Source organism: Gymnoscopelus braueri (assembly GCF_963280865.1).
Source record: "Gymnoscopelus braueri genome assembly, chromosome: 5".
Classification (NCBI taxonomy): Eukaryota; Metazoa; Chordata; class Actinopteri; order Myctophiformes; family Myctophidae; genus Gymnoscopelus; species Gymnoscopelus braueri.
In genome coordinates, this window is record NC_137606.1 from 58,464,199 (window position 1) to 58,489,756 (window position 25,558).

Genomic DNA, 25,558 nt, shown 5'->3' on the forward strand with positions numbered 1-25,558 from the left:
CAGTGTTAGTGTAACATGTAGGACACATGTTAATGTAGACACAGTGTTAGTGTAACATGTAGGACACACGTTAATATAGACCACAGTGTTAGTGTAACATGTAGGACACATGTTAATGTAGACACAGTGTTAGTGTAACATGTAGGACACACGTTAATATAGACCACAGTGTTAGTGTAACATGTAGGACACATGTTAATATAGACCACAGTGTTAGTGTAACATGTAGGACACATGTTAATGTAGACACAGTGTTAGTGTAACATGTAGGACACATGTTAATGTAGACACAGTGTTAGTGTAACATGTAGGACACACGTTAATATAGACCACAGTGTTAGTGTAACATGTAGGACACATGTTAATGTAGACACAGTGTTAGTGTAACATGTAGGACACACGTTAATATAGACCACAGTGTTAGTGTAACATGTAGGACACACGTTAATATAGACCACAGTGTTAGTGTAACATGTAGGACACACGTTAATGTAGACACAGTGTTAGTGTAACATGTAGGACACATGTTAATGTAGACACAGTGTTAGTGTAACATGTAGGACACACGTTAATATAGACCACAGTGTTAGTGTAACATGTAGGACACATGTTAATATAGACCACAGTGTTAGTGTAACATGTAGGACACATGTTAATGTAGACACAGTGTTAGTGTAACATGTAGGACACATGTTAATGTAGACACAGTGTTAGTGTAACATGTAGGACACATGTTAATGTAGACACAGTGTTAGTGTAACATGTAGGACACATGTTAATGTAGACACAGTGTTAGTGTAACATGTAGGACACACGTTAATATAGACCACAGTGTTAGTGTAACATGTAGGACACATGTTAATGTAGACACAGTGTTAGTGTAACATATAGGACACATGTTAATGTAGACCACAGTGTTAGTGTAACATGTAGGACACATGTTAATATAGACCACAGTGTTAGTGTAACATGTAGGACACATGTTAATATAGACCACAGTGTTAGTGTAACATGTAGGACACACGTTAATAGAGACCACAGTGTTAGTGTAACATGTAGGACACATGTTAATATAGACCACAGTGTTAGTGTAACATGTAGGACACATGTTAATATAGACCACAGTGTTAGTGTAACATGTAGGACACACGTTAATATAGACCACAGTGTTAGTGTAACATGTAGGACACATGGATGTGTCATTTAAAGGAGATATCCGGACATTTTAAGTGTTATCTTTGATGTGTAGTTACTCACTCACCGAGTTAGGAAGTGGCGTTGAGTTTTTCCAGCGATTCCCCTGTCTGTGAGTCTGGTCGACCCCCAACATTGGCATAGTGGGAGGCGCGTGGCTCAGTGAAAATCGCCTAATTCCACAGCTCCAAACTTCTTTTTTTTCCCACAAATCCTCCTCATGGTGTCTCCTGATACTTTCACATGCACTGTTTATCACTCACGAGCTGGCGTTCATGAACACTGGTCTTAGTCTTGATCTTCACAGAACGAACTAGGCCTTTGGCATCTGGCATGGTTTCCATCACCCTTCCCAGCATCCAAGACCCTCGAGGTGCTGTTGAGTCGACAATCATGACAACATCACCGGTCTGAATGTTTTTCTTCTTACTTGACCATTTTTGTCGCTCCTGCAACAATGGCAAGTATTCTTGGGTCCACCTCTTCCAAAACAAGTCGGCCATGTATTGAGCTTGTCTCCATCGGCGCTTGAGGTACATGTCAGACTTTTGAAAGACCCCCGGTGGGAGAGTGGGTTTAGATCTTAAGGTCAGGATGTGGCTGGGTGTCAGTGCCTCCAGATCATGTGGGTCAGATGACATGGTGGTGATGGGCCGACTGTTGAGAATCGCTTCTACCTCACACAGGATGGTAAATAGGCCTTCATCATCGAGTACTTGCTGGTGTATAACTGATAATAGAACTTTTCTCACCATTCTGATGAGTCTTTCCCACACTCCGCCGTGGTGTGATGCTGCAGGAGGGTTAAAAGTCCACTTGATGCCATCTTTCAGTAAAGAATTTCTGAGTTTGTCCTGGTTTAGACTCATTAGGGCTTCACCTAGTTCTTTCTTTGCACCGACCAGATTGGTGCCATTGTCTGAACGGATGTGAGATACTTGACCTCTCCGGCATATGAACCTCCTAATGGCATGAACACAAGAGTCTGTGTCTAATGAGTATGCCATCTCTAAATGCACCGCCCTACTGGCCATACAAGTAAAGATCACCCCATAACGTTTGACAAGGCTTCTTGCTCTTTTTACTTGGAATGGTCCAAAGTAATCCATTCCAACATTTGTAAAGGGTGGAAGATCAGGCATTAGTCGTTCTTGGGGCAGGTCTGCCATTTTCTGCACTTTGGTCCTTCCTGCTACACGTCTGCACACAGTACACTTGGTGATCACCTTTCTTGCTGCTGAGTTTGCATTCGTGATCCAGTAGTTCTTACGAAGCTCAGAAAGCATGTAATTTCTTCCACTGTGGCCTGTGCGCTCATGTATGTGACGTAGTATCAGAGAAGAAATTGGGTGATTTTTGTGCAGGATGATGGGATGTTTTACCTGTTCAGGCATGGCAGCACGGTTGAGCCGTCCACCAACTCTTAATAAGCCATTGTCCAACACTGGATCCAACTTGAATATGCAGCTTGTTTTTTGCACACAAGATGGCGCAGTTTGCAACTTTGCCAATTCTTCAGGGAATGTTCGACTCTGGCTAATTCCAATGATGACTTTTTCAGCCTCTTCCATGTCGTCCACAGTGATGTTCTGACCACTCACAGTGGAATTGAATACTTGCGTTTTTGAAGCAACTTTTTTGCTTTGGGAACGTGTAGTTACACCAATTTTCTTGAGTTCCATTTCTTTTCTTTTTTTTGCAAGTTTTCTCAGAACATTTTTGAACTTCAAGTACCATGCCACTGCCTTCTTGAGTCTCAGCCAATCTGAGAAGTGTGACAGCAGCTGGTCTGTTGGGCTTTGTTTGTTTACGTTGGTTGTATATGAGACAACTTTTCTTTTGACCTCCTGGTCATCCACTGGGTTGAACTGTAAATCAATGTAGTTAGCTGGCCAGTCATTTTCAGAATTCATGAGAAACATTGGACCTTGTATCCATTGTTCACATTCAACAAATTTCTTGGCACTTAATCCTCTGGATGCATAATCAGCTGGGTTGACTTTTGTGCTTACAAACCGCCATTGTGACACACTGGTGTTCGCCCGGATCGCAGCTACGCGATTGGCTACAAAGGTGTGGAATCGTGTTTGTTCATTGGAGATGTATTTCAACACTGTCTGACTATCTGTCCAAAAGACAGAATCTTCAAGTTCCAGTTGTAGCTCTGACTTCAGCATTTTGTCCACTCTTACGGATAACACTGCGGCTGTGAGCTCCATCCTGGGTACTGTGATCTGCTTCAAGGGAGCCACTCTTCCTTTTCCCATCATAAATGAAACAGACACTTCCCCTTTGCTGTTCTTCATCCGCAGGTAGCTCACAGTGCCATATCCATCCTCACTGGAGTCTGAAAAGTGATGTAATTGGAAACTTGTTGGTTCTCCAAAGTCTTTTGGTTTGATGCAGCGAGGCACACTGAAATCAGTCAACTTGGTCAGACTAGATGTCCAGTCAGTCCATTTTTTAGATGTTGCTTGTGGAATTTTCTCATCCCATCCATACTTTTGTTTGCACAGTTCTTGGAGCATATTTTTAGCAGGAAGAGTTAGTGGGACTAAGAAGCCAAGTGGATCATAAACTGAACTTACTACAGACAGCATTCCTCTTCGAGTGAGTGGCTTTTCTTTCAGTGTGATTTTGAACATGAATGTGTCATTTTCAACATTCCACTGTAGTCCCAGTGCCCTTTCCATGGGCAGTTCCTCCTTATCCAAATCCAACATTTTTACTTCTTTGGCTCTGTCTTCCTCAGGAATAGCAGAGAGCACAGCGCGGCTGTTACTCACCCACTTTGTGAGATGAAATCCTCCCATGTGACAGGCGTTTGATAGGTTTTTAACCAGTTGTAGAGCATCCTGCTCTGAGGGCATGGACTTTAGGCAATCGTCAACATAAAAGTTATTTCTAATGGTGCCTACTATTTCTGGGTGAAAATGAGCCTCGTTGTCCTCTGCAGTTCTTTTTAATGCGAAGCTTGAGCAGCTGGGTGATGAAGTAGCTCCAAATAGGTGAACAAGCATGCGGTGTTCGACTGGGCTTTTACTGACGTCACCATTAGGCCACCACAGAAATCTTAGAAAGTCAATGTCCTTTGCAGACACCCTCACTTGATGGAACATTGAGCGGATATCTGCCATCACAGCCACTGGCTCCTTTCTGAATTTCAGAAGCACTCCAATTAGGCTGTTTGTCAAATCAGGGCCTTGTAGCAGCTCAGAGTTGAGTGACTTTCCCTGGTAGGAAGCACTACAGTCGAATACAACTCTTAAAGTTTGCTTTTTGGGGTGATACACACCGTGATGTGGAATGTACCAAACTCTCCCGTCTGTCTTTTTAAGCTGCTCTGATGGTACCACTTCGGCATAGCCCTTCTCAATTACATCAGCTACAAAGTTAATGTACTCCTTCTTGAAGTGTGCATTCCTTTCCAATTTCCTTTTCAGCCCTAGGAGGCGTTGTTCTGCAACTGAACGATTATTTGGCATGATGAGGTCATTTCTCCTGAAAGGCAAATCCAGATAATAGTGTCCATCTTTCAGTGTTACACTATTATTTGCACATTTCATGAATTTCCTGTCTTCCATTGACATCTCAGGCTTATCCTCAGATGCCTTCTCACTGAAGTCTTGGTTGTATTGGCTGATCAAGAGCTGCTCTACTTTGGCAATTGAAATTCTATTGCATTGGACAGTTGGATGGCAGGCTGTGTCTGTGCCATCATGACGTCCAAGTGGTCCATTAACAATCCACCCCAAACGTGTTCTCACAGCAAACGGACCATCTCCTTTGCTGTTAATTACCTCTAAGGGTTCCATGATTTTTGGGGCGTCTGTTCCAATCAGCAACTCCACTTCAGCATTAATGACAGGAATGTGCACATTGTTCAGATATGGCCATTTGGAAAGATCCTCCTTTCTGACGATGTTATCTTTAGTTACAGGCATTTCCTTCTGTGTGTATATTTCAGGCAAAGCAATGAAATCTGATTTATCCAATCCAGAGATCTCAAGACCTGTGACAAGGTGAGATGTCACATTCTTCTCCTGGCTCATGGTACGCAACATAATACTGGTCTTTCTGCCTTTGATGTTCAAGTTTGACATTAATTGTGTTGTACAGAAACTAGCAGTACTTCCGGGGTCAAGGAAGGCATATGTCTCAATAATCTTGTCACTTTTGCTACTTTTGATCTGGACAGGAACAATGGAAAGTGTGATGTCATTCTTACCGGCCCCAATATGGCTGCAAGATTGGAAGGTGAAGTGTTTTTGTCTCCATCTTGTGGACGTTGCTCTGTCCCTGGGCTTGTCATCTTCTCCTTGAACTGTATGTGTAGAGCTCCTGGGTGCAGTTTGTTACACACATCACATTTGAGGCGCCTTTTGCAATCCTTGCTCATGTGTCCTTTCATGAGACATCCAAAACACATTCCATTTGTTCTCAAAAAGTCTATCTTATCTTTGTTCAACTTTGACTTAAAGCTGGAACATATTGCAATTTGGTGCTCACCATTGCAGAATGAACAGTGGGCTGGTTGAGCTGATGAATCAATACTTGTGGCGAAACTTCCAGTTGATTTGGGCTTGGGGGGCTGAGTTTTGAATTTCTCTCTTGCTTTGGCTTGATATGGTAATGAGTCTTGGGAAAGATTGCCAAAGATTGGGTCAGAGAAAATTCGAACTTGCTTGTCACAGAAATCTACAAGATCCAATAATCTCACTCTGCCATTTCTCCTCTCTTGCAAATCACAGGCAAATGATCTCCATTTTTCACGCACTTTGAATGGTAGCTTGAGTGCTATGGCCTTAAGATTGGATGCCACATTCAGCTCATCCATGTATGCCATGTCTTGCATTGAATTACAGCAGCCTCTGAGATAGAGTGAGTATGCTTGTAAAGCTTTTGGATCTTCAGCTTTGATTAAAGGCCAGCTTAGGGCTTTTTCTATGTAGGCACTTGCAATTTTGTATTCATTACCATAATTGTCTTGCAACAGTTGTTTAGCATTTTTGAAACCTCTATTAGGAGCCATATATCGACAACTCTTAACAAGGGTTTGAGCTGGACCTTTTGTGTATTGTTCGAGAAAATACAGTTTTTCTTCATCACACTCTACTCTAGACTCAATGACTTGGTCAAATGATTTAATGAATGTCTGGTACTGCAAAATATCCCCATCAAAGGTAACAATGTCTCTTTTCGGCAGAAAGGCATTTTCATTTTGCTTTACAAGAAGACTTGTGAGGTCATTTTGCCTTTCAAGGACTCTGTGGAGCTGATCAGACCCCACAGGACCCCGTGCTGCCCCTGGGGTTGGTGCAGTTAGGTGAGAACTGGCATTCTGCATTTGAGATGTACTTTGAGCTGGTTGTCTTGGTGTTCTAGAGATAGTGGGATGAGGTCGAGTTTCAGTCTTTGGTCTCACACTTGCAGGCTGTGTTGTAGATGGTAAAGTAAAATCTTTGATTTCAGTTTTTGTTCCATTTTTATCCATCATTTCCTTTAAGTACTCATTCATGCCATCCGTATTTGCATCTGCATTTTCCAGGACTGCAATTTTGGCTGACTTTGCTGTCAGTGCTCCCTGAATATCCAACATTTCCTTTTTTCTCCTTATTTCTTCCTTCTGAAGATTCAACTTCTCCTCTTCCAATTCCAATTCATGCATTTCCTTAAGCGCTGCTCTTTTTGCCATCAATTCTGCCCTTTCAGCCTCGGCCTGGACTCTTTCACTTCTGTGGCTCATGTTTGAGCTATGACTTGAGGCTGTTGAGGCCACTTCTTTTAGATCACCAGCAGGTGGCTTTGGATTAAAACTGGTTATCCATTTAGAAAGAGAATCAACAAATTCAGAAATAATTTCCCATTTGGGTTGGTACCATGATTTAGTATCATTTTCACATTCCTCTTCACTCAACATTTGTTGATATTGTGTGTGAGCATCTTTAAACTGTTCCAATGTGCCATTATACTGGGAAGCGTTTTCTTTAACCCAGTGAACATTAGTGGCATCTTTCATCAGGTCTTTGATTATATTCATGCGTCGAGTGAGCTGTGTCACTTTCTTTTTCCGAGTATGGCGCATTTCTTGCATTTCCTCAGTCAGACTGCCTTTGTTTCCTGGTTCCTCTCCTGAGTCCAGTGAGGCAGACTCAGTAGGCAGTTTTGTAGTAGCCATTTCTTCAACCATTTTTCAAAGACCTCAGTATTCAAAGTTCATTTCATTTTGTTTGATTTCATTCAACTGTTTCAGTTCACATAGGTATCATAGTTCATTCATGTGCCATTTTCCATCTTTGCATCAGAGCATGTCATGATCATTTTCATTAGTCCATTAATGCCAACACAAAATCCATTAGTTCACATGTCCATAGGCAGCAAAGTTCATTTTTGAGTTGCATGACATGTTCACTTCTTACATACCACTCTCCTTGGCCTTTTGCTTCCAATCCAGAAATCCATCAAACAATCCATGAATCCATATTGTCCATTCAGTCCTGTACTCCAAAAAGGTAGCTTTTTACCAATGTAGTGACCTTTTGTCCTTGTGGTGGTTGACTGAGAGTACCTTTTTGCACTGACTGGCTTTGTGCAGCAAACATGACCAAAAAAGGGAAATGAGGAATGTCCAAAAGTTAAAGTTGAACTCAAAAAAGGTTTATTCCATATTGTGTTGTTCCAGGCTTGAAAACATAACATAAATAGACTGGAGCATATAGCATAACTTAGAATAAAAGGCAGCAGCAACAAAACCAGACGTAAAAAGCTGTGAACCTCCAATCAACTACACCTGGCCCTCTCTAGGCCAGGTTCTTATGCTCTCCTCTCCTCCATGTCTGTAGAGGGTGACAAAGCACACTGACAGGGGTATTAGACATGGCACATAAATGTGGCCTATTGTAGATCGGCTCCTACAGTCAGCGACGTGAATGTTTTCCTCTTGCGTGAAATCTCGCGTCTCGCGAGATTTCCCGTCCTCGGCTCACTGCGCTCCTCGAAAAACTCAACGCCACTTCATAACTCGTGAGTGAGTAACTACACGTCAAAGATAACACTTAAAATGTCCGGATTTCTCCTTTAACACAACTGTTGATTTGATTGATTTCATTGTATAATGTTGTAACAGTTGTGTCATGACTCACATAGACCACAATGGAAACAAGGCTTTTCTGTGTTATTATTTTAACATTACTTGTGTCATTGTAGTTCTGTACTGTTTGCAACTTGTCAATCAATCAATCAATCAATCCATCAATCAATCAATCAATCAATCAATCAATCTCACTGTGTTTCAGAGAGTGACATTCCCACAGAGGGAGGATCAACTGGATCAGTGATTGCAGGGATTTTTACACCCATCATCATCTTAGTGGCAGCAGGACTGGGATATTTATACTGGAAGAAGAAGCACCCTGGTGAGTCTTGAACTGATTATTTATTTTAAATCTATATTTGATAAAACCATCCATCTATGTATCTATAATGATAACATCTATGTATCTATAATGATAACATCTATGTATCTATAATGATAACAATGTGAAAATGTAAATGTCTCTCCACACTGACTGATCACTCTCACATCTGTACTTGTACAGAACATATCAAACCTTCGTCTATATATTGATTATATTGATCAAACATGTGTTCATGTAGTAGGCTAATTGTATATATAGTGTTTGTAAGAGCATTACATAACATTATGTCCAACATACCTGTTATCTTTCTCCCCTGTAGATGTGAAAAGGACTCCTGATGCAGGTAAGATCAAATCCATGATGTACTGAATTCCACTTCATGCAATTAACTGCTGTACTGCATCTGTTATTTTATTATGGTTAAATAAATTTCAGTCTAAATAATGATTAAATATATATTCATTTGCTCTGTCCCTTAAGCAACATTTTAATTAAATGTAATATTCATGAAGTGTTACCACACATACTGTAAGCTCCAGTCTACAGATTTAGAACAGATCAATAAACAGGATTTTACTCTTATGTGTTTCAGAGATGATTCCATTGAATCCAGCAGACCAGCCTATAACGTATTCAGGTAGGTCTTCTGTTTTATTATCACTCTGTATTCTGAGGTCTTCTTACTCAGTTCTACTGGTTGTCTCCACCAGGCAGGCATGGCCAAGACTATGTTTTGCACCCTATCCTGTCCGTCCGTCCGTCCGTCCGTCCGTCCGTCCGTCCATGTGTGTGTGTGTGTGTGTGTGTCCGTCTGTGAACAGCTAATCTCTCACACCGATCGATGTGAAACTGTACACACACACTCCCTGGATGCCAGAGCAGAACCTCTGCCCTAAATGGTTCACATCGGCCTGTTATAGCGCCACCAGGAGGCCGATTTTTAACATATTTTTTGACAGTACTCCTACAGATTTTTTTCCAAATATCATGCAAATCGGTACAGATTATCTGTACTGAATGTACCGAATCTGTACCGAATGTAGTCATTAAAGGAGTAGTTCACCCAAAAAAGTACTTATTGTCTCCGCCAGGCCGAAAGGCATGGCGAGAGAGTATGTTTTACCCCCAGTCCGTCCGTCCGTCCGTCCGTGTGTCCGTCCGTGTGTCCGTCCGTGTGTCCTGTCCGTCCGTTAGCAGCTAATCTCTGGCACCGTTGGCCCGGCCGCTGCGAAATTGTGCACACACACTCCCTGGATGCCAATTCAGAACCTCTGGCCCAAACTTTTCAGATTGGCCTGTTATAGCGCCACTAGGAGGCCGATTTGTGCAAAACACATTTATTGATACTACTCCTACAGATTTTGTCCAAACATCACAAAATCGGTACACAGTATCTCTATAGTCATGTGATCAACACGGATCTGTCCGATTTCCCATATTACATCCTGATTGCCTAAATTGGCTTCCAAAGTTTGCAGGATTGGTCCGTTTTGAACAAAATGCCTGAAATCATGAACGCAGCTTGCGATTTCCGTGAAATTTCACACGCACATTTCTATTAGGCCGAGGAAGAAATGCCACCCTTTTACCATTGGCCTGTTATAGCGCCACCAGCAGATCTAATTTTGCTAAACACATTTTTTTGAACAAAATGCCTCAAATCATGAATGCAGTGTCCGATGCAGTGAAAAGCCTAAGAACAAATCGCACCCTTTTCACATTGGCCTATTATAGCGCCACCGGGAGGCCACAATAACCTACCTGACCTGGCGGAGACCTGGGTCATTGATAGAAAACAAGAAATGTTTTGGGTGAACTACTCCTTTAAACCAAACGGGTTTGTCCTATTTCTCATATTCCATCCTGATTGGCTTAGAATGGCTTCCAAAGTTTGCAGGAGTGGCTTGTTTTGAACAAAATGCCTCAAATCATAAACGCAGCGTCCGATTGCCGTGAAACTTTGCACACACATTCCCACTAGGCCAAGGAAGACATGCCACCCTTTTCACATTGTCCTTTTATAGCACCACCAGGAGGCCGATTTTTGCTAAACAATTTATTTTCAAAACACATTTCTTGATATTAATCCTACAGATTTTGTCCAAACATCACAAATCGGTACACATTATCTCTATAGTCATGTGATCAAGACCGATCAGATTATTAATATTCCATCCTGATTGGCGAATTTTGAACATTGCTGGCCCACAATAACCTACCTGACCTGGAGGAGACCTGTGGTCCGAGGAGCACTTTTTCTAGTTCAGTTCTACTGGTTGTTCCTAAGTCTATGTTGATGACCTGGTGACAGAGTCTTTGTTATCGATGCAATGTTAGAGTGTGGTCTAGCCAACACAAACTCTGGACTCCTGAATCGTTGCCCTCCACACTCTATCCCCCCCCCCCCCCCACACACACACCTGTGGAATGCAGCTCCAACCTGGTAGACAAAGAAAGAGAAGTATAGAATGTCAGAGCAGAGAGGACAGTCAAACTGCCATGACATTATTGTCTCCGCCGAAGGTGGAGAATATGTTTTCGCTTTGTGTGAGCAAACATTGTTAGCCAAGCTAACATTGGGCAAGCTCCACGTGACACGTGTCAATATGTTGACACCAATGCCTCTGATTGGCTAGAGGGACGCGTGACGAAATAAAATTCTATAAAGAGGTGTGTCACTTCAAAAAGCACCTACTTTTTGAAGTGAGGTAAAACAGGATCAATCAGACTTGATTGGAACAGTACCTTCAGTAAGTCCAAGTCACCCGTCTGTGCGTGTGTGTTTCCCTCTGAGAACACCTAACATTGGTCAAGCAAAGGCGCAGAAGGCCAAAGCTAAGAAAGCATACTCATCTACAATTGTAACGTAGAAGAGGACTAGAGTTGAAATGATCCCACAACAAAGCCGAACTCTTAATACGTGTCAATATGTTGACATCAATGTCTCTGATTGGCTAGAGGGACGCATGACGAAATACAATCCTATAATAAAAAGGTGTGTCACTTCAAAAAGCCGTTTACGTTTTTGAAGCGAGGTAAGACAGGATCAATCAGTCTTGATTGGAACAGTATCTTCTAGTCCAAATCACCCGTCCGTGCGTGTGTGTGTCCCTTTGAGAACACCTGACATTGGTCAAGCAAAGGCGCAGAAGGCCAAAGCTAAGAAAGCATAATACATTTCTGACAATTAATATTATTGTCTGTTCTATTTTAAGGAATACGTAAATATTACGTAAATATATTAATCTTTTTTTAATCTCTTTTTTCATCTTATTTTATTTTTAACATTGGAAGTATTAGAACTTTTTGTTTAACTAAAAGATATATATTTTACCCTACTGTATCTCATTAGTTATTGCTATTATAATATAATTGATATATATCAGATGCGTCATAGTATATACATTTTTGTAAGAAATACATAAATAAATAATTTTCTGGATCTCTTTTTTTCATCCTATCTTTTTTTAAACATTTTTTTAAACATTTTTTTAAACATATTTTTAAACATTAGAAGACAAAATATGATTTTTAAATCATTTTTTTTTAAATAAATATTTCTTTAACATACACCTTTTTATTTAACTACAGTATATATCTTTTACTCTACTGTATCTCATTAGTTATTGCTATGATAATATAATTGCTATAGTCTGCTGGCGGAGACTTGTGCTCCGAGGAGCACATTTTCTAGTTATTAGTGTTCCATGTAAAATAACTTAAAAACATGAAAAAATATGGTATTGAATTAGTAATTTCTTAGTCACAAAATATCAACAATCTGACTGATAGTAATAAAAAAAGGGGAGGAAATACATTGCTGACTAGGCCTGTTTTTACAACAGTATTTCACTAAATAAAATGTGTACAAAATACAATGATAATTATAGTGAGGGTCTCTAAGTTACTTCTATAACGTAGAGAGCCTAAACATTCACTTATGCAATACGGATGCCGTCATTAATGTCTTTCTTTCTTCATTCCTCAGATCTCATAACAAATGATGAAGAAATTCGTATTGTGATGGTGGGGAAGACTGGAGCAGGAAAGAGTGCCACAGGAAACACCATCCTGGGTCCTGAAGCATTTAAATCCAATTTTTCACCCGATTCTGTGACATTGACCTGTAATAAGGCCAGTGGTGTAGTGGCTGGTAGAAAGGTTTCTGTTATTGACACTCCAGGCTTGTTTGACACTGGGTTCAGTAATATTAAAACCATTAAAGAGGTCATAAACTGTATTACTTGTGCTGCTCCTGGTCCTCATGTGTTCTTGGCTGTGATCCAACTAGGGAGATACACAGATGAGGAGAAGAACGTTGTGGCAAAGATTCAGAAAGCATTTGGACAAAGTTCAGATAAATACACCATGATTCTCTTCACTCATGGTGACAAGCTAGAAGGTCAAACAATTGATGAATTTGTGAATGAATCTCCAGAACTACATGAATTAATCAACAAATATAGTGGTTTTTATCATGTCTTTAACAACAACAATACCGAGGATCCCTCTCAGGTCACTGAGCTGCTGGAGAAAATCAAGAAGATGGTGAAGGAGAACGGTGGAAGCCACTACACCAACCAGATGTTCCAGGAAGAAGTAAGGAGACAAGGTGAGAGAAACAAGTCATTACTCATTAAGGTGAGCTGATACTGGAGGAATAACTGGTGGAAGAGTTTTGTCATACTGCAGGGGCGGCTTTACGCGGGGGCTTCGGTGGCTATAGACACCAATGTTTTATCCAAAGCCACCAATAAAATATATATATATTTTTATTTTTTATTTTAAATGATATATCTATTCTATATCTATATACAGAGTATTACAGAAGCAACAAAAAGTAAGCATATTATTACAAATTCAATAGTGTATTTTGCACTAGCCCCAAGGTTTCAGTGAATTCAGTCTGTCTGCAGCATGGTCTGCAGTCTGGACCTATTTTGCGACGTGAACATGCAGTACTACTACTCCTAAACAATGGAGGCAGTATTACACAGTATTAAACAGCCAACCAGGTGGCCATAAAAGGCGGAAGAAGACACTGTGAGCATTCATTCATTCATTCCTCCATGGACCCCGCCATAGACGGACGCAGCTGCAGAGTCACATCAACAACATGGACATACAGCGTTACTTAAAGAGGCTGCAACCAGCTACAGGCAGTGAACCCCAGGCGTGGACTGAGAACGAGGAAGCAGACGTTGTTAATGTTTCAGGTTTGCGAATCTGTAGCAGCTAATAAAACATGTTTCTTTTGTAATGAAAGACAAGTGGACCTAAATTACACCAACAATGAGTAGCTAGCTGATAAAAACGTTTATTTTAAATTAATTTACATTCATCTAGATACTTGTACTTAGTAACTTATATTGCTCCTAACTGTACAAGAGGACCATAGCCTTATGTCAGGCAAATGACATCCCTCTCCGTGATGATCCCAGGCAGCAGAAACCAAAAAGATTTGCTGGTTTTGTGGTAGAGTGAGCTGTGAGTCAGCCTCCAATCCGACCACCTCAGAGGATTTCAGACAAAAGCTGTTTTATCCGTGCCTGGACAGAATGTTAGCTGAGCTCACTCATCGATTCTCTGATGTGGGAGACGAACTTATGTCAGCTATTTAAGCCTGCAACCCAACCACACAGACCTTTCTCTCTGAAAAAGCCTTGCAAAGCCTTGCTTCCCATTATGGTATTAGAGTGAAAAAAGAAGAGATCCTGGTCGCTCAAAGTTTCTTTAAAAAAAAGATGGAGGATTCAGAGGAAGTCATTGCTGACATAGCCACTGTGTTCAAACTTTTGAACTAGTCACATCCACAACAATATTGGGTGCGTTCACGCGCACGTGCGTTTGGTGCACGTGCCACCGCCAGCACGATCGGTGCTGACACAGGCACTGGGCACAGCCTTTCCAACTTCAGTCTATGCTATAACTACAGTGTCTATCATTACAAATTACATTTATTATTAAGGAGGTTACTTTATGGTCATTACAGTCGTAGCCTACTAGACATATGGTGATGAGATGGGTAACAAATGTTTCATATTTATTTTCTTATTCTTCATAAGAAATTCAACAATTCAAGTTTAGAATTGAGAAAACAATACTCAGCAGAGATGGGAAAAGTACTACTCACTTTCTTTACTTAAAGTAGAAGTAGCCTCAGATACATTTACTTATGTAAAAAGCGACTTTAGTAAAAGTACTCATTCAACTATAATTACTCAAGTAAAAGTACAAAAGTACAGGCTCTGAAATATACTTGAAAAGTTAAAGCAAAAAGACCTATTGAAGTCTACCGCAGTGGTTCTCAACCTTTTTACCACCTCAGAAAATAATATTATGGCTCACCATTACTGATGTTAAAATACAGTAGGTAGACCTACCCCATCCTATTCAGCTATTTGCGCAGTACAAATGTATTAAGAATATTTCATTTAGATTTTCACAGTGTACATTAGGTAGCACTAAGACAGACAGACAGACAGACAGAGATGACATTAACAACTGTGAGCTACATTATTCAAACACAGCACGTGAGAATGATACAGTCTAAGCTAAGCCTACTTCAAACTAGCTCCATAAAGAACCTCTCACTCCGCTAGCGGAGTGAGAGGTTCTTTATGGAGCTAACTTCAAACAAACAAACACACACACACACATCTTCATTGTAAGATTAACTCACCATGCTGCGCCGAGGTTCAAAGAGTTTAACGCACGGCACTTCCAAAGTTTGTACAATGTTTAAGTCACAGGAGCTGGTTTTCATATCGTAAATATGAACGTTGGCCCAAATCTTGCGTTTAATCCACATGGTTCTTGTTTATTTGTGTCGCTGTCACAGACCATGATAGCAGAGTAAAACTGGTTAACAGAAACAAACTTACGCTAAAAGCGGAGGATTTCAAAATAAGAGCCGCTTGTAAAGATTACTCGACAGTAGTTTTATTTTTTTGTTTACTTACAGGAAGTAGAAGTGACACATCAGTACCAGCGACGGTATGCAAGAGGTTTGCATCTGTTCTGCCGCGCAACATTAAAACTAAAGCAACATATGTTTCTAAATATATATAATTCACACAGCAGGGCCCGAATGTATACATTTTTATAAATAATAATAATAATAATATATATAATATTAAAATAAAATAATATAAATTAAAAAAAAATTACAATAATATATATATTTTTTAAATACATAATTCACACAGGGCCCCTGCAGGCTGCAGGCCGTGGAACACAAGTTCCACTAAGTTCCGCGGTTAATGCGGCCCTGCCTATAGGAGAGACTTTGTTACATTTATGAACTCCCTTTTTTCGGCCATTTCTTGTAAAGCGCCATCATGTTCACCATTCGATCCTGGCAGGATTAAAACGATTTAATGAAGAATATTAAATTTGCAACATGGAATGTTCGAGGGATTAATCAGCAAGTGAAAATAAATCGTGTTTTATCACATGCAAAAGAACATAAAATAGATATTTAGTTTTTGCAGGAGACACATGTTTCAATAATTGAGAGCAACAAATTCAAGCGCAAATGGGAAGGGATGTTTTTTTCCTTTCAATTCTAGATCCAGAGGGGCAGCAATCTTAATGAAAAAAGGGGTCAACTTTCAATTAGTAGAAAGTGTGATTGACCCATGTGGTCGTTATGTTTTGGTTAAAGGCTTTCTCGATTATGTAGAAATTGTTCTCTTAAATTGTTACTGTCCTAATTATGACGACCCCAAATGTATAAACGATTTGACCTTGAAATTGTCTTCTTATCGAGAACCTATTATTTGGGGTGGGGACTTTAACTGTATTTTTCATCAGTTTGATACAACATCCTGTCGGAGACATCCTGTCTCCAACGTGTCCAAAGTGCTAAGTGAGAATTTAAAAGATATAGGTTTATGCGAAATATGGAGAACGTTATACCCTACCAGGAAAGAATATTCGTATTATTCCCAAGTACATGATTCATACTCAAGAATCGATTTTTTTATGATAAGTAACACTCTTATAAATTGCACTTCAGAATGTAAGTATCTACCTAGAATTATATCTGATCATTCTCCCTTGTTTATTAATATTCAACTCAATACTACAATAAAACCAACTAGAACATGGCGTTTCAATATTACATTACTAACAGATACAAATTTTATAGAATTCATGAATAATCAAATAGATATTTTTATGGAAGCTAACCAGATACAGGACACTTGTCCCATATTAATCTGGGGAACTTTTAAGGCTTTTTGCCGGGGCTGTACCATTTCTAACTCCTCCTCCTTAAAAAAGAAAATTAAAAAAGAGACGCTTGTCTTAGAAAAGGAAATTAAAGAATTGGAAATAAGACATAGTAATGATAAAAATGAAGCCACCTTACAACAATTAAATCAAGCAAAATTAAAATTGTGTACGTTAGACACTAAAGTAGCTGAAATGTCTATTTTAAAAGCCAAACAGAACCATGTTGAACATGGGGAAAGTGCAGGCAAATTAATTGCATGGCAAATTAAAAAAGCAGAGGAGGAAAGAGCTATTTATAGTATAACCTGCCCTGATGGAAGCATTACAAGAGATCCTTTGATTATAAATGGAACATTTAGATCTTTCTATCAAAAACTCTACAGGTCTGAAAATAATGGTTCTGTGGAGGAAATACAGTGCTTCCTAGATGAAATGGTTTCCCCTACTATATCCACAACAGAAAAGATAGAATTAGATTAAAATATTTCTCAGGCAGACAAAGAGGATATTTCATCAGTAGGATTTCTCCTTGTGACAAAAGGTCCTGCAGTGAAATCTGGGTCAGCAAATAAAGGCATACTTTCATTCACTGGAGTAGAGGGAGCAGCAATAACTTCGGCTGTATCTACTGGGTGTTCTGCCATATTGCTCAATGTTCAATACAAAACAAACAAAACAAAATCAATTTAAATCATTCCCCGTACGGGCCACCATATGTAACGGTCAGATATTATATATTTGACTATTACTAATTTTTAAATCACGGGTTGTGAATGATCTCTTCAGATACAATTGATTAGGCTGTGAGTAGTGCACTTCAATAAATATACAGCCTATAAACACAGCCAGAAATAAAGCACGAAAGTTTGTGTCAATTTTAACCCTTTTATCTACTCCTTAATGACAGGAAAATAATACATGCATTGCCCAAATATAGCAGATCATGAAGCGGCCGACGGTAAAGTCCGCGTCTCGCGCACGCTCGCGCGCACGCTCCTATTGTTCCAATATAGTTCCGTGTAGCGTCTCCAAACGCTCCCCAAACAGCACGACAAAAGTAATCCAAAAGAAATCCAAAAGAAACTTAATCCACTCCAGAAGCGGTATAATCCAAAAAGCTCGGATCTCCACGGAGAAAAGAAAAGTAATCCACGCTGGATATAAACAAAATATAAACGGTCTCACCAGTCAGAAGAATGTCCCGCAGCTCTTCCCTTTAAACGGTGAGTATTGACAGTTAATGTGGCCTTTGCTATGTTCCACCTATAGCTTAGAACTAGACAAATAAATAATCAAACTGGACCAGGTCTCCCGTGGACTCCCTGTCGGTTTGTTGTCTCGTTTCGGGGCCGCGAGCCGGCAGCTTCCGCACGCTATATGGTGCGTCAGTCATTCCCAGACAGACCCGTCAATCAATGTCAATCAATCAATCACAATACATCAAAATGAAAGCATAAACGTTTAACCCCCCCAAACAATAACAAAATGAAACATAGACATCACAAAAGATAGGACCTTACCCTTAAAGGATGGCGTTAAATTAAGGAATATTTTAATTCATAGGCATAAACTTTTAAATGCCATTATAAAACTAAATCCTCTTTTACACATGTGTGGCAGCGCTACAGTACAGTCATGTTTATTAACAGTACAGGTTATAGTACAGTCATGTTTATTAACAGTACAGGTATAGTACAGTCATGTTTATTAACAGTACAGGTTATAGTACAATCATGTTTATTAACAGTACAGGTATAGTACAGTCATGTTTATTAACAGTACAGGTATAGTACAGTCATGTTTATTAAGTTAACAGTACAGGTACCATTTACAGGTCTATTACATTAACACCTATCCCAGCATGCATTGCTGAAAGGTGGGGGTCTGAGGGGGGCCAGGTGCTGTCCCAGGTTGCATTGTTCTCAAATGAGGGGGTGGGGGGGGGGGGGGGTTGAAACTTGATAGCTTGGAGCTCAGCTCCCAGGGAGCTCACAAAGTGACTTAGTTGCTACTGGCATAATACCTTACATGAAAAATGTTGCTACAGTAACCTTTGTTATTAGTGTTTATTCATTCATTTTTAAACAGGGCAGTCATGTTAAAAACATCAACAGTGGTGGGAAAAGTACTCTAATGTTTTACTTAAGTAAAAGTATCAATACTGCAATGTAAAAGTACTCTGTTACAAGTTAAAGTCCTGAATTCAAAATTGACTTGAGTAAAAGTACAAAAGTATTGGTATCAAAATGTACTTAAAGTACCAAAAGTAAAAGTACTAAAATGTTTGAAAGTATTTACACCACGACCACTGAACATCAAGTATGATCCACCAGACTAAAATCTTGACTGTGCAAATAAAATAAAAAAAATTGCAAAAAATCTAAAGTGTTCAAACATCATCTCAAACATTTGCAGACATACAGTAAGTAACAGAGGTACAATGTTACATTAATCTGCACCTGATCACCTGCAAATTGGCCTATTTGAAAGATCTATTTTTATCTCCATCACAATTAACTGAAGTACTTAGTCACTAAGTACTAGTGCATTCCTGCATAACCAGTCAAGAATACAGTTGACACTAAAGTTATTATTATTTAGCCTTTAAGTGAAGCTCACAACTTGTCTTCTATTTCACTGTTTGAAACAGGGCTTGAGTTGTTAATGCATAACTGCAAGTTTGCCCTTTTCACTACTGGCTTACATGAAAAAAATACCCAAATAGGTCCATTTGGTTTCATTTATATCGGTGCACCTCCTTAATAGTTTGACTTATTTTCCTCTGACAATCTCTCTCCCTTTCCTCTGACTCCTACATTATCTCGCTTGTTTATCTCCCCTCTCGTTTGAGGCTCTGTGTGTGTGTTTTTTTCTAACTTGACTTTTTCCAATTATTTCTCTCTTCTATACCACTTCCAGTGCGCCAGGCTCTGAAGCTGCGCCAGGCTCTGATGCCCACCATGGAATCTCTCTATAGGCAGGACCCAGAGTCGCTGCCCTTCAGACTACCTGTAGACCCCATGCAGCTGGGCATCCCGGTAGGCAACACGTTCACAACTTTGATAAGCTTTTTTTCTTTAAGGACCAAATCTTTCTGGGAGATCTAGCTGACTGTGGGGGAGTAATAACTCCCCAGCTTTGTTTCCTGACTGCATAACTCTCAAGTGATAATTGTGGTTACCGTAGCTAAAACAAGACCTGGTATGGGTCATTCAAAGTAACTAAAGAATTAACATCTGAACATCAGTTTTGGTAGTATTGAACAGAGAAATGTCATTATATTCCATTACATGGAAAGCTCATTATATTTGATTCTTAAAAAAAAAATGTACCAACCAAAACTTGCTAACTAAATCTCATTGTTTTGATGTGAGGAGGTCAATAATATAGTGTGGCAATATAGTATATCATCAGCAAGGTGTTGACGTTGTGAAACGATGTCAAACGCATCGTTTCACGTCATCATTCCATGCGCTCAATGACGTGGCATTACTCTAATATCCTTCATCTCCAGGATTACTTTGACATCGTAAAGACCCCCATAGACCTGTCGACCATAAAGCGCAAGCTGGATACTGGCCAGTACCAAGAGCCTTGGCAGTATGTGGAGGACATCTGGATCATGTTTAACAACGCCTGGCTGTACAACCGCAAGACATCTCGTGTGTTCAAGTACTGCAAGCTGGCCGAGGTGTTTGAGTCCGCGATCGACCCAGTCATGCAGGGCCTGGGCTACTGCTGCGGTAGGAAGGTAAGGCAACACTGTGGAGAACCCATCGTATGGATAATTTCATAATGATGAAAAGAATGTCAGCTTCTTGTATTCTGAACACAAGTGTGATTATTGCTATGGGCATGTGGATGAGGAATATTGATTTAGCATGGGGTGATTCTAATTAGAAAAGCAGATGGTGTTTGTGAATTAATAGGAAGAATTCACCATATTGCCAAAAAAAAGGAAAGCTGTTTGGAGCATGTATTGAAAAATAGAGCAAGTGTCATAGAGCAAGCGCCTCTGTTGTTTAGAAGTTTTTATGTGATTATATCATCCGTCTCCCTTTTTGTTTGCAGTACGAGTTTTCCCCTCAAACCTATGGCTATGGCAAACAGCTGTGCACTATACCTACTGGAGGCACATACTACAGCTACCAGAACAGGTGTGTTTATGTTCATGTTTGTGACTCAACATTCATGCATGTTGTTATTTACCGTTTCCATACACTTTTGAACTTTTTGAACATGCCACAAAATTCAAACAACCAAATGCTCACATTAACCACAATACCCAGTCATTCAACTGACGGAGCAATATAAACCAGGTGCAGTTCAGCCTTCACTGTTGGAGCCTGTGTGCATGGGTGCAAAACACTTCATGAAAGTCTGATTATGTCCTCCCACTTTGTCCTCCCACTTTTTGTCCAACTTCTTTTCTTTGTCTTTTTTGAGTCTGGTTTTGTAATGCACATACTTACATGGCGTCAGGCTCACAAGCTAAAACATCAATTGAAGTGGGCTGGTATGTCACAACCAGCTCTTTGTCATGTACACTACCATCCATGACAACATGAAAAGGGAGCTTAATTTGCTGTCCTTTTTTGGGGGGGGGGGGGGGGGATCTAACATGATGGTCTAACAATCGAGCATGCTTGAATTTTCTATATTGAATAAGTCAAATAGCCTAGAAATGAAATGGGTCTTTAGGAGTGGCAGACGAGCGAAGAACACGGGCGCAGAGGGAGAAACACATACACACACAGCCTTTTTTTCTGGGAGGGACTCCATCACTGATGTTGGTCCCCCCCACCACCGGAGCAGCACAGCACAACATAGTCGTTTAACTTATAGCAACAATCAGCCATGCTCTCTTATTGGCACAAAGACAGACTCTGCTAAAAGACAGTCAGTTACACTGTACCCCCACCCATAGTGTTGCAAGGTGATGTGTTTGATTAAAATCCCCCCCCCCCATATCACCAGAAAATATACTGCCTTGGATGAAGCCATAAGCATCATTGCATTTTGATTTCTTCTTCTGTAAGCCAGCAGATGACCAGTTGTCTTGTGTTCCCCTGCACCCCCTGCTGTATGAATGTGGCAACTGCACCTTTGGCATTTTGACAGGGTACTTTGAGAATGGAGCTGTGCAGCGGCTGTAATGATACAGCATAGCCAGACCGGCAGCATGGGCTCATGCAGCATGGTCCATTCACAGGGATTCCCTCTCTATCTCTCTGTTGCTCATCCTATCTCAGAAATACACAATGCACACTGAGAACTTACCGTCACAATTTTCATTATTTTACATTCACGATGAATGTGGGGGCAGAAACTACTTCCAACAGCGACAATTATGCAACTAAACATTATTCTTTGAGTTATTATGACATTCTTTTAATTGTGCCGCCCAACAGGTATCATTTCTGTGAGAAGTGCTTCAATGAGATCCAGGGGGAGAGCGTGACCTTAGGGGATGACCCCGCTCAACCACAGACGTAAGACCAGGAAATTATTCTGACTTCAGTTATTTCACATTTTTAATACACTTGTCATCACAGACATTCATGATTTAAACTGCTTGTTTGTGAGCCAACATTACACATTTCATCGTTTGTCGTCTTCGTCCTTCATTTTGTCTTACCAAATGATTTTGAAGTGGCTTACAAATCTTCCAACAAATCATTCATGTCATACAGTAATGGTACCATAATACAATTTCAGACATGCAAAAGTGTCACTTTTCAGCTACAGTCACCTTTTTTAACCCAAATAGGGCAATTGTGTGACACCTGACCCGAAAGAAAACAACATGTTGTCACCTTTTTCACCTCGGGGCTGTTTGCATGCCTGCAATTTAATGCATCTGTTTAAGCTTGAGTAATGATAATTTCATATTTGGCTTTACCTCTCTCACTTGCCACTTGTCTTGCTTGTTCAGAATGATATCGAAAGACCAGTTTGAAAGGAAGAAGAATGACACACTAGATGCTGAACCGTAAGTGTACACACACACACGCACGCGCGCGCACACACACACACACCATTTTCCAGTGAGTGTCATTATTTAGAGTAATACCAGCTTTACAAACAACCAATATATCATAAGTAGGGGTTCATGTTATATTGGAAGCCAATATATTATCATCTGATAAATGGTAAACCGAACCGTGCAACGACGTCGTCCACCCCTCCTATTTTTGCTCGCAGGGTCAATATGCCCTAATTTTGCACGAAATGTTGAATGAAATTGTACTATTTTATATTCTATGCTTTATTTTTGCTACACTGCCTATCTTTGGGCATTGTACATAGGAGTAAGAGACACATTATTGCGCTGAATGATTGTTTTATAGGCCTGGAAATTGGGCTAAATATTCTGGAAAAGTTTTGGAAAAGTTTTGGAAATTCATTGCTAAAAATGTGTGGGGACCCTGTTCTTAGTTTTTTCTGTTTGTGTTTGTGTCAGTCTGCAGAAGACCCCAACACCTTTCTTCAGGCGAGACCACTCCACTCAGCCCTGCCGTGATTGTCTGTGAAACCATCTGCACATGCCATTGGAGCCATGCCTGTGTTGACCTTCCCAAAAGAGGACACCTATGTCAGCATTATGTATCTCATGTGATTACACCGTTCACCTCACATACCCCAAGTGGAACATGACTCTTAGAAAAAGACCAAACGCCACCAGTTCAGTTCCTCGATGTTGCTGTAATACGGTTAGTTGATTACTCAGGTTAGTCACCAACAGAGCTTGGTACTGCTTTATTACCGCCAAGACGTCTTGGTAACAATTATTCTTGAACTGATGGACCCTGTGAAGTAAGGCTCAGTTATGCCTCTCCTTCAAAGCACTTTATATATACGTTGTATTGTCACTCTGGATTCCTGTTTGGGGTCTTTTGTTTAAAATGGATTCTTTTTTTCGGGTCTTAATTGAAAATGTACATACAAGGATCATTCAAAGTGCACTTATATATATATTTATTTTGTGAGAATAGACATTTTACTTTGTGCTGTAGTTTTTTTTTGTTTCACGTGTTTTCATATTATTTTGTCAAATATATTTATTTTGGTTAAGGATTTTGTTTCAAATGTTTTTAGAATTGATTGTTTCCAGTTGAGTGTCCGGACTTGAGTGTCTGCTGTGTAAACTGTGAAGTCCTCCCCCTGCCCAACTTTGCAGTGGTTCTCAAACTTATTCTAGTCCCAAATTAATAGTTGGCTTTGAACCACCATCTGAAAATAATATGTGCCAGCTAGGGCGTCCCCATACACGATTTCAGTTGATAAAATTATATCAGTAGTAAAGTAGTTAAAGTAGTAAAACTGTCATTGAGGCTATGCCAACAAATGTTCATGAGGACCCCCTCAAATCCCCTCAAGGACTCCTGGGGGGTCCCTGCGTGGACCCCACTTTGAGAACCACTATTTTATAGCATGTGGGCCTGATCTGCTTTATAAAAGAAAATAAATGCTGAAAATAAGAATGCTTCTGGTGTCTTAATTTAAGACTTTTCATTCTATTATTTGAAGGAATTGCTTCTTATTGTAAGAGTTTTGGGGCTATTATTTTTCTTAGATTTAAGGAAAAAATCCTCAGAATCGGCTTAATCAATAGATGAAAATACCACATTTAAGAAGATATTTCCTAAATAACAGTCTTCATTGCTTGTATTAAGCAAGAACTTGCTTCAGATGTAGGCCTTTTTGTCTAGTTTTAAGCACCAGTATGCTCTTTTAGTGGCTAGACTTTGTTTCTAGTTTTAAGAATTCTAGTATAGAAAAAAATGCTGACGCCATTGGCAGATTTTTTTGCTTGATATGAAAAGATATGTCTCAATTTAAAAATATTTTGCTTGTTTTAATTTGGGCATTATTTGCAGTGTGGCGACGCGTTGTGAGCTTGTAGATCTGCTATTTTCGCGAAACATGTTTTGTGTTACGCTGATTTTAGCGTCAGTTTTGATCTTGGAATGGTTTGCATCATTTTAATCACAAGGCCCGTACCTTTAAAATGGTATATATATATGACTATGTAGGTGACACACACGCTAGTGTAAATACAGTGATGAGCTGTGGATTTTTGAACTAGGGGGGCTATATTTTCTGACGTCACGTGCACACGCATGTGCACATAGCCAATCAGCTCAGTGCTAGTTGAAATACTGTATTCAACATGTGATTTTTAATGTAATTGTTAAGTGTTGTTATTTGATGGCGCCCTTACTCTGTCTATTACGGTAGCCTATTGTATTGTGTTGCACAACTTGTACAGGGCTTACGGTACGCTCAGGATGTGACGTCATCACGTTCTCAGTGAGCGCGCCAGATCATTCCAGAGGGAAGAGTGTAAACACACTGAGCGTTTGTATGCGCTACTACTAATAAATATGCCAGCAGGCTAAAGATACTAAAAGAGTTACTTTGCTTATTCTCCATTTACGCATGGACACTGTGCACCACAGCTCGAATGCTTGACAGGTTATGGGCCCAGGCAGAGTTGTTTTGGACACGGAAGAAGTTAAACGTGACGGATTTACACGGAGCTTCTGTGGACAACTGGGAGATAAGTGAATAAAACTCGGAAGAAGTTTCGCGACGAATTACGTGAGACAGATGGCTAACAGAATGGCAGCCCCTGCTCAACAACTTCTTTTTGATGGCTCTGAAGAAAGATATGACCTATGGGAAACGAGGTTCTTAGGTCACCT

General features: G+C 40.1%; 1 protein-coding gene across 3 annotated transcripts in view; it reads left to right on the plus strand.

The window, feature by feature from the left end:
• The window catches only part of LOC308085044 (uncharacterized protein), a 34,074-nt gene extending 8,737 nt beyond the window's left edge, over positions 1-25,337 (plus strand). The window contains exons 4-15 of one of the 3 annotated variants that reach the window (XM_080428066.1): positions 5,162-5,216; positions 5,393-5,451; positions 8,490-8,609; positions 8,932-8,955; positions 9,205-9,249; positions 12,601-13,224; positions 19,770-19,888; positions 20,365-20,601; positions 20,922-21,007; positions 22,262-22,342; positions 22,786-22,842; positions 23,314-25,337. In XM_080428066.1, the coding sequence (XP_080284192.1) occupies positions 5,162-5,216; positions 5,393-5,451; positions 8,490-8,609; positions 8,932-8,955; positions 9,205-9,249; positions 12,601-13,224; positions 19,770-19,888; positions 20,365-20,601; positions 20,922-21,007; positions 22,262-22,342; positions 22,786-22,842; positions 23,314-23,383 (1,577 nt within the window). In that variant the 3' untranslated portion in view covers positions 23,384-25,337. The remainder of the gene's footprint in view (positions 1-5,161; positions 5,217-5,392; positions 5,452-8,489; positions 8,610-8,931; positions 8,956-9,204; positions 9,250-12,600; positions 13,225-19,769; positions 19,889-20,364; positions 20,602-20,921; positions 21,008-22,261; positions 22,343-22,785; positions 22,843-23,313) is intronic. The other 2 variants (XM_080428067.1, XM_080428068.1) reach the window with 2 other exon arrangements.
• The last annotated feature ends 221 nt before the right edge of the window (positions 25,338-25,558 follow it).